Source organism: Vulpes lagopus, chromosome 13 (genome assembly GCF_018345385.1).
Source record: "Vulpes lagopus strain Blue_001 chromosome 13, ASM1834538v1, whole genome shotgun sequence".
Taxonomy (NCBI): domain Eukaryota; kingdom Metazoa; phylum Chordata; class Mammalia; order Carnivora; family Canidae; genus Vulpes; species Vulpes lagopus.
The window spans coordinates 53,448,814-53,458,813 of NC_054836.1; the positions used below are offsets into that span (position 1 = coordinate 53,448,814).

The 10,000-nt window shown below is 33.6% G+C and overlaps 1 protein-coding gene across 15 annotated transcripts in view; it reads left to right on the forward strand.

Annotated features, from left to right (window-relative positions):
• FOXP2 (forkhead box P2) overlaps positions 1-10,000 on the forward strand; it is a 557,737-nt gene that overhangs the window by 296,776 nt on the left and 250,961 nt on the right. For all 15 annotated transcript variants that reach the window (XM_041727433.1, XM_041727435.1, XM_041727432.1 and 12 more), the window contains one exon: positions 7,136-7,313. In XM_041727433.1, the coding sequence (XP_041583367.1) occupies positions 7,146-7,313 (168 nt within the window). In that variant the 5' untranslated portion in view covers positions 7,136-7,145. The remainder of the gene's footprint in view (positions 1-7,135; positions 7,314-10,000) is intronic.

Below are 10,000 nucleotides of genomic sequence, written 5' to 3' on the forward strand. Positions count from 1 at the left end.
TCAGACCATGGTATGAGTGTGACTCATGCTAACCTTAATGGGAGCTAATTATAAAAATGTTCATTCTAATGTCTAAAATAAACCTCAATTTCAAGAATGATGTATAAACCATTTTGAAACAATGCTGTCAAAGAAATCTTATGGCAGGTCCCTTTCACACACACACACACGCACACGTGCGTGCATGCGCGCTTAGACACACACACACACCCACACCCCAGAAAGGAGGACAAAAGCTGTCTCCTGACCAGATCTTGAAAACTCTCTTCAACACAATCATGCGGTTACCTTAAAACTCTGGCCTTATCATTGCATCCACCTGCTAGGCTCATGTTGGACTTTTGCACTAAGTTGAGGCTGGTGGAAGAAATTTCTCTAAGTGTACCGCCTATGCTGTGGGTCTTCCAATGGGAAGGCAAGAGGTGGGTCTGGTGAGGAGCACTATTAAAGGGACACTTGGCGCCCAAAAGATAGCCTGGAAGTAAAAAGTGCTGAAAGGGCAAGAGAATGAGGATCCGTGGGAGAGCTGTATTATGCTCAGGAAAAACAGCAAGGGATCCCGGGGAGTTGCTGTGGGCGGGAGACTGGAGATTGAAGTAAAGTAAGCTTGAGGGTTAAGGAAAGATATGTGGCAGGAAAGGTGAAAATGCCATCACAAGAGAAGTACATACTCAGAGCTCTCATTAGCCAGGGGATCAGTGAAGGCTATTGCAAGTAGTCCAGCCTTTGGGAATTTGACTGTAAGTGGACCCACTGCATGGAAGCTTGCAAGCTTGCACAACTCAATCACTAAGCTTTTTAAATAAAAAAAAAAAAAGAGGGAGGTTTTGCCTGCTAGGCAGGTCTTTCTATGTTCTTGGAGATCTAATTATTTCTTATTGCTTTAACACTTTTTACTATTAAATTCTCTATATCCTATACTAAAATATTCCTGGTCTCAAGAATCGAAGGATATTTTTTCTTTAGGCAAGGAGAAGTGTGACAATACACTTGCTTATCAGGTCTCTTGTAAACTGTAACCGATGTTTATTTCTGTATTAGTACCTAGTTAGTACCTAACTAAAAACATTTTGTAGTTTTTAAGTCCCTCCTCTCACATTTGTAAGATATATAGATAGATAGTTCAATCCACTGCAAAAAAATATTAATTTTGGTGTTAGAAATGAACACCAGCTCAATTTGTCAGAGGTTATAGAGTAACAGAATGAAATAAACTTTCCCTAAGCTTCCTCCTTCCCTTGTTTTAAAGAAAATAAATGTTAATGTTGTAAAGGACTGACTTCAAACATTAAAAAATTTAATGAGCTAAACTAGCATTAAAATTTATGGACTTAAAAGGAAGACTGACCATTTACAGATACACCCTGAAAACTAAAACTTGGTATACATTTTCACCTGTTTGAGAAATAAGTGCTCGGTATGGAAATTATATAAATGTATGAGACTTTAAATATAAAGATTAGTGTACAAATATAATTTTGAAATATATATGGGAACAATTAGTTCATCAGAATCATCAGTATTATCATTTCCCTTCGAGTCATACTTGTGAATGGGGAATCAGTGAATTATAAGATGCAGAATCATAATGTTGCAGTAAAATACATCTAGATAGCAACCATTCTTTCCAATTTGCTGTTGTACTACATTTAAGTGAAATGGCATGGAGATTAAATAATTTTAGTATTTTATACTATATCTGTAATGAAATTTTTATGTCTTGCTCCTTGTGTTTTAAAACTTAGGTTAAATTTGGCCCTGGAGTAAAACATAACATAGAGAGTTGCTAAATTCACTAATAGCCGATTGAAGTGAAAGATAAAATTTTCGTTTGGTCTACTCTAGTGTTTCCCAGATGTTTGCCATTGTTGAAGGTCTAACAGTATTCTGTTTGCTAAAGGCAGTCATGACCATTATTTTAAAAAATTACCCTGTTGAAATGTCTTTGCAACTTTGCGTGTTCGACATACTAACCTTTTTGAATGAAAATTGGAATTTTTACTAATTAAAGTTGTTGTTTTTCTCCCTGGGAAGGTAATCTTAATTTGTGAATAGCATTTTAGGCATTTTGTTTAAACGGGTGAAGAGTAGTGGCAAATACTTTGTCAACAACTTAAATTTCATTTACTTATGATCATATCACCTGTTATAATAAAGATCATAACACTTGCTATAACAACAGATATCCTTTCCCAAATCATATTTTAAAAGACATCCTGTTTCAGTTGTTTAAAATTTAAAAATATCCATGTGCTTGTTCAATTTTTGTTCTTACACATTCAACTATGTCCTTCATATTTGGCATTTTGATTTATTAGGCAATTTTTAGCATTAAAGACTTTTAGCAAAGCAGTAGTAGATTTCAAATGCACTGTGCATGGTGTCCGTGATGAATTAATTCCACTAGAGCACAGAATTTATCATTATTTAAATGCTAGTTTCTTTCAAAAGTTTTGTAGTACAGTCAAGTTTTCAAAATCAGAATTTAGTTGATATTTTGAGGTAATATATGTGGTTTATTGTGGCATATGTAGGCTTTCCTCATACTGAACTCTTTCTTGTGTGAATTTGCATAGGAATATTTATGAATATTTAACATTGATAATTTAAAAATGATTAAGAATTATTTAAGAATACATGATGACATTTTGATTTCATGCTTTTCTTCCTGTATCATATTCAAAAATCTTTTGGGGTCAATGTACATATTTGGTTGATAATTTAGACTCTAGAAGATACTGGACATGAAATGTTCTTTGATATCACTATAAATAATTTTGTTTAAGAAAAGTTCACAGAAATAGTTAAAACTTTTATATGGATTGTTATTTAGTCTCAGTTTCTCAGAAAGTCATTTTCTCCATTCATTTGCTTTAATTAAATAGGAAGATGGCCCTCAAAAAAGAGATTTAATATTAAAGCACCAAGATTTTAAGATGGAGTGTCTGTTTATATGGAGGGAGGAGTGTGGGGAGAGGTAGAGGTTATATTTCCCTTCTTACCATCCTCAGCATCCATAGTTTGATTGATCAATCTATCCACATCTGTCTATCCACACACATATATACTATACTTACACATACACACCCACGGGATAGGGGTTAGAAGAGAAGGAAAGGAGAGAAGTAGAAAAGATAAGAGAGAGAGAGAGAGAGAACCTGGGAGAAAAGAAGTTGAGTAAGCATCAAGGACCAATAGTGTCCCTGGTGGTGGTTAACACAGTTAACTGTACTGGCCCAGGTCAAGTATCGAACTTTTGAACATTGTAGTGAATGCGGAATAGGATATATACAGGTTTCTGTTATCGCTCTGGCAAATGTCTATCTCACATGGTACAGTTTTATACCAACGGAACCTCTAACTCTAAAAGGAAAAAATAAAACCAACAAGTCTAGCATTCAGTACCACCCTATCATAAAGTAAGGAGGTCTAATTGAGCTATGTCTTTATATCCTGCTATTTGTACAAATAAAAGACTACATCTTGATGCAAAATAAACACAAAAGCACTGTTGTGACTATAACAGGGAGTCATATACTAATTTATATAATAAGTGGTTGTGCACGCTTTATTCAAGATTATGGCTGCAAGAAATGGCATGAATTGCTGGGTGTGTTTAATGCTGGATTATAGCAATTTGAAACATGTCAAACACATGGCTAATGCCTCATGCTTCACTCATTCTTGCGTAAACCTGCATAGCCACCATCCATTATACCCTTGGTAACAACACAATTCTGCAAGTAAATATTGTTACACTAAGTAACCTTTCAATTCAAGTTGTTTAGGAAGAGAAAATGCAATCTCGTGCAGTCAGTTCCAGTGTCAGTTTAATGTTTCAAAAGGGAAGTGGTGTAGAGAAAAAGTATCTGTACAGTGACTTGCTTAAAAAAAAAAAAGAAGAAGAAGAAGAAATAAAGAAAAAGGAAAGAAAGGAAAACTTAATGCGAGGGAGGAAAGTAGAACCGTATCATTGGAGGGCAAGATCCGAAGAGTTATTTTCTGATGTGGTCAAAAAGTTGTGTATTATGACGAAAGATTTAAAGGTTTAGCTAACAGTTCAGACCAACATTACGACAGCGACTCCCAATTTCACCTTTCCCTTTAATGATCCAGAATTGATTTTCACTGATTTTTGTAAAATGTTTGTGGTAGGATTGAGAAGAATGAATAATTTAGTTCGATGTGTTTGGGATCACAAGCACATCCACTTTGAAAGAATATGTTGAATTTGTAATTATTTAAAATATACTTTAAAAGGTACACAGCACCTCACATTGTGCCAGACATATTTTGTCTAGTAGAAAATAGGTGTGGAGAAACCACTAGGAGGAACTCAGTAAATCCTGGAAAGCATCTTCATTATCGTTGAAGATACATCTCCTTTATAGTGGACATGCTCCAAGCTGTCTTCTTTAAGTGATATGTACAGTGGAATCCTCTGATTACACAGTCGCCTTCTTTTTTCCCTATTAATGTCAGGTCAGATGCTTTTGTTTTATAGAGAAAAAAGTACTGTCCCTGTTATTGTTTTTCTTAAGTGTGATTTTACTAACTCTCAGTTGATTGAACCAAAAATGTGAATCACGGTTTATACTCTAGGGTTTCATAAAGTCAAAAATTCCACAAGGTATAATAAAATCCTCTGGATAATAGGAACTGGAAGTTATGTAGGTCTTCCTTTATAATTGTAATAAAGATTTAGACCCATGACTCTGCTTGTTGATTATGTTTAATTATTTGATGGCCTTGATTATAACACAATAATATATGCAGAATTCTTTAATTCATCCAATTAGTTCTGACATTAACTACACAAAGGTTAATATTAAATACTGCATTTGTCTGCAACATTTGAAAATAAAGCTTTTTAATTTTTTTAAATTTTTTTGTGTTGCATACTCCACCCAGAGATAACAAGTATTTCAAATAAATTTGGGTGGTGAAGTAAAAACATATGCATACACATATACTCAATCTATTGTCAGAAGTAAAATTTAAATGCAATATGTAGTAGAAGTTCTATCTGTCTGTTTCTACAGTTGCAGAGGACCCAAATTATAATTTTCATATAAGTAGTAAAGGCAATCAGACCTTTTCTCTGAATATTTTAAACATTGTGCATGTAAAATTTATGCCTAATTTGAATACTTATTAGCTGCCTAATCTCAGAAAAGAGTATTAGCTTTGTTTTTTTTTTTTCCTATAAAATCCATCACTGTGTATCAGTTTTCATTTGTGTGATTTTTCTTTGTTAATGTTCGGTAAGGTGTTTAACAAAACCTATTTATTCATAAGCACATTTGGTTCAAAAGTTTTTTGCTGTAGTTCTAGCAATTGCCTCTTTTGTGATTATGCGTTTTGTTGTTGTTGTTGTTGTTGCAGCCTTTTTTTTTCTTTTTTTAATCAGAACAGCTTTAAGTTGTATATGTAGTTTTTCTTATACTGACTTGCTTTGCTAGCCCAGCTACTGGTGGTCTTTTATAAATCAGCAGGTCTTTCATTTTTTAATTGACTTTTTACAGTCGTAGAAATAATCTAATAACTTAGGCTTTGATGAAAATACCTATTAAAGCTATTAAATTATAACTATTAGTTTTTAATAATTGTAATATTAGCATGCAAAAAAATCTATTGGATATGTTTCTGTGTTTGTGTGTCTGTCTGTCTGTCTATGTGTGTGTGTCCATGATCACATTTTGTAAGAATCTGGGGAAGAGGGTTTTTCCATGACACAAAAAGATATTAAGCTTATATTTGCTCTGGAATAAATGCATTAAAATCATTCAGTGGACAAAAGTCTTAAAATATGACCAAGTTTAAAATAGTGAAATCTCCCAGTTATAAAAAATTAGATTGAGTGATCAGTTTAGCATCCTTCTTTACTTTAGGTTAAGTCCCCCTGTCTGTCTAGCATAACTGTTCAAGTCACAGCGCAGCCAGGTTGTTTCTGAAATCCTGTCCGTAGAAGTAAAACAGGGAAGTACAGCTATTAGGTTATAGGATAGGATTCAGATATCTCTGAGAGCCAAAACTGATCTTTCTAAACCACAGATTCAAGATGTACTGTGAAATTCTGGTTTGTAAGAGCACATTGGTTCTTTATTTACTGCAAGGATTTCCACTGATCTTGGCAGGACATCTCCTTGCTATCCTGAAAGTACAGTATATTTATGCAGTGAAAATGATAAAACATTTATTACTGTAGAGAAGGTAATATGCATAATTTATGCTGTTTTTAGCACAATCATTAGTGATATTCTTGATAGATTTTATTTCCAGCTTTCATATCTAATACATGCCTGGAAAATTAATTTTATATATACTTTCATTTATTTGCCTATGTTAAAATTGAGTTTTAAGTCATCTTCAAGTGAACAGTTTGATTGCTGCTCATGCATAAGCTTAATTACTTCCCAGGAAGGACAGTATTAAATGTTTTAAATGTCAGAAAAATAAATGAATATGAGCTGTTTGATTAAAAAAATAGGCAATATCTGACGTGTTTGCAGCAGGAGCTTTTTCTTAAAATGCCTCCAAGGCAAAATTTTATTTAGTCACAAAAAAAAAAGAAACCCATTATACTATTTATCATTGGTTGATACCATATGATTTGTAACACCCTTACAAAATTTTAATTTTGTATGATTAGCTGTGCATCATTAAACAACAGCTTTGCATAAGATGTGCTGTAAAGAACTGTCAGAATCAAGATAGTGAATATTTAAAATAAGGCTGTATAGTCATCCATGGTTGTCAAAGGTAGATAATAGGAAACATAGAACAGAGTGTGCCATCGTGCCTTCATTTAAGCTGGTTTTATAGGTAGACTTTAAAATGTGGTCGTTCATAAATGCTATCGACCATGCCATATGCATGGTATGTTACTTTGGCTGTTAAATGTAACCACACAAAAATTGCTTATAGAAACCATAATTTCAGTGATTAGTATCTGGATGAAAGCTGAATTTGTATTGCTTTTCTCGGTAAATGACTATTCAAGGCGGGTGGGTTCTTTTTTTTTTTTTTTCTCCTTCCAAAGATGCTGTCTCTGTAATTGGCAGAGAGGGACATCTTGATAATGGAAGTGTGAAGGTGTAACGTGTGTTAATTGATACTTCTTAATCACTTTTAGGTATTAAGTCATGATGCAGGAATCTGCGACAGAGACAATAAGCAACAGTTCAATGAATCAAAATGGAATGAGCACTCTAAGCAGCCAATTAGATGCTGGCAGCAGAGATGGAAGATCAAGTGGTGACACCAGCTCGGAAGTAAGCACAGTAGAACTGCTGCATCTGCAACAACAGCAGGTAAGTTTTGTTTTCTTCAGTGATTCCTTAAAACAAATCGGCCTGTTTTCTTGAATGTGAAAAATGTATTCATAGCAAATTGAGCATGTTGTGTGAAGCTCAAGGATGCTGAGCATTTATGATTATTGGGAACATGATCGAAGTATCGGGAAAGATAGGATTTTCATATTCGTTACGTCATGCCAGCACCAGAGTGCCCTTTGGGTGTCAAGCTATTAGTTAAGTTCGCAGGGTGATTTTCGGAAGGATCTGTAAAGCTTTGTAACAAATATTTTATAGCTTCTAGTTCACTGTCTAACATTGTGCTGCAGAACGTGATACTTAGTTTTCCACCAGAGGGCCACATTACTTGATACTTGCTTATACAATGAATTTCTTCCAAGTCTCAGCTAAGGTGAAAAGGACCACGAGGACTTTTCATAACACAGATGCTTGCCTGTGATGGCTGCGAATGTTAGCTGTTAATTAGTTGAAATTTGCTGAGAGATTGTGAACCATCTAAACACTGTGATCATCTATGTGGCTTTTCTGGAAAACTCATTTCAAGGTGTTCTGAATATACATCTTTTGATCACGTTAAAGAGCACTTTTTGTTTTGTGCAAGTGGCTCACAAAATGCAGTTCTCATTTAAATCTAGAAAAGTAAACAACTGCCCAATAAAGGTACACTTTTAGTAGTCCATTATTCTTTTTATGTGAGAGATTCGGTTTTCCCAATTTTGTTTGTCAGTGAAATATTCTTTTCAGCCAAGGAATAGCCACTCCATTCTGCACTGATTCAAGTCTGTGGAAATAGTGACAGAGAAGAGAAAGCTTTCAAAGCATATACTTATATTAGGCCAGAATGAGTATACCTGTTTGACAACAAGATTATATTTGATCTGCTTTAAAATAAAGGTCATTTCTTTAAGATTCTGATTGCATTCAGACCAAATGTAAAAAAAAAAAGCATTATAATGAAACTATAACGATTATTTTTGAAAAATGTTTCAAATTAAGTGATCCATCATTCACAGTTTTAAGTTAATATATGAGGAGATAGAATGCATCTCAAAAGTTAAAGCAAATGCCCACGTGACAGTAAAATTTAATAGAATCATTATTTCAAATAACAACAGTATTTAGAAAGTTATCTTAGAGTATATGTACTGAATAATGTTTTAACCTTTAGGCGTTGTTTTCAAGAACAATCTTTTAAAAGAGCTAGACATAACACTTTGAATAGGTTCCCTATTATTTTGAAAGTACGTCTCTTTTCACAGGCAGTAATCACTAGTAATCATTAGGAAGATAATTTTTATCTTGTTTTTAGATATTTTTTTAACCATCATGAGAATTCAATGTCTACCAAAGCTCCAGGATTAGCCTATTTTACCTAAAATGAATGCAGTTTTCAGGACAGCCCTTCTCTCCTTTTAATCTATTTACTGGAAACATCATACCACTGCTATCATATTCCTACTGACTCCCCTAAATAAGAATCCTAAGAATTGATAGCTAAGGTCTAATTTGCCTGAGAATACAGTAGAAGGCATTTATAAAAGCAAGTGAAATTAACCACTGAAAAATGAATATTGTAATTTAGTACTAATAGACAATATGTTCTGAAGGGAAATGTAAAGAAGTAACTTTCTTTTTCTTCCAAGCTCTGATTAGATCTTAAAAACAAAAGAGAGTCAAATCATGGCTATGCTTTATAGTACTTTGGAGGCATTTTATGATAAATCTGTTAGGTGTGTTTATAACCTGAGTCTGAAGTTTACTTTGTTCTGCACAGTTTGTTGATATAAACCATAAACAAGAGTAAATTGCAAAAAGTTATGTCCTTCTGATAACCTAGGAACTTCAGTCATACATTGCATGTTTGTGGAGTGCCTCCTAGAAGTGATTTAGCACAATGGGTATAGTAGGTGTCTACAAAAGACACTTCAGGAAGTGTCTACAGGAAGATATGTAATAATTTGATAAATAAACATTCAAAAAGCTTTGTAAATGTCTCTTCCCTTGGTTGTGATTTTACCATGTTAGTGTAGGTAGAAAACTTAAGGCTAGTGAATTTTTGTCCTTCCATGAGTGTATTTTAGAATGGGTCTTTAAGTTCATTAAAGATTGGAGTGTTCTTTTCTATAATGCAGTTATTGCCTTTAATGCAAACATATTCAATATGCTTTAGGAAAAAAAAACGTGGGGAAAATACTAAAACAAATTCATAGGTGACATAATTTTACAAATTTGTCTTTCCTTGGTGTTATTTAAATGTAAAGTTTTGAACAAAGAAGGTACTTCTTAGAAGTAAAATGGGCTGATCATTGTTGTCTGAGGTCTCTTGTTTGGAAATATAATTTAGGAGGCAGTGAGTGATGCAAGCAAAATAAGATTTTGTTTGTCATGAACTTCTGGCAGAGTGTGGTCTGTTTACCTTGATATTTATGGATCTTTCATTTTTATAGAGGTGAGCAGTTTACCTTAAATTAGCCATGTATTTAGGAGGAAGGGTTAGTGTTTGAAACACACTGTAACAAATAGTTAATGATAAATGGATTGGCGGAGTAAAGGGGATTGATAAATTACAGCTAATACTTTTTTCCTAGCATTTAATTTATTAATATTAAATATTTCTGAAAGCTGGACTATCTTTAAGTTTTAATATTTATAATATAATGGATATATTCATAGGAGCTACATCT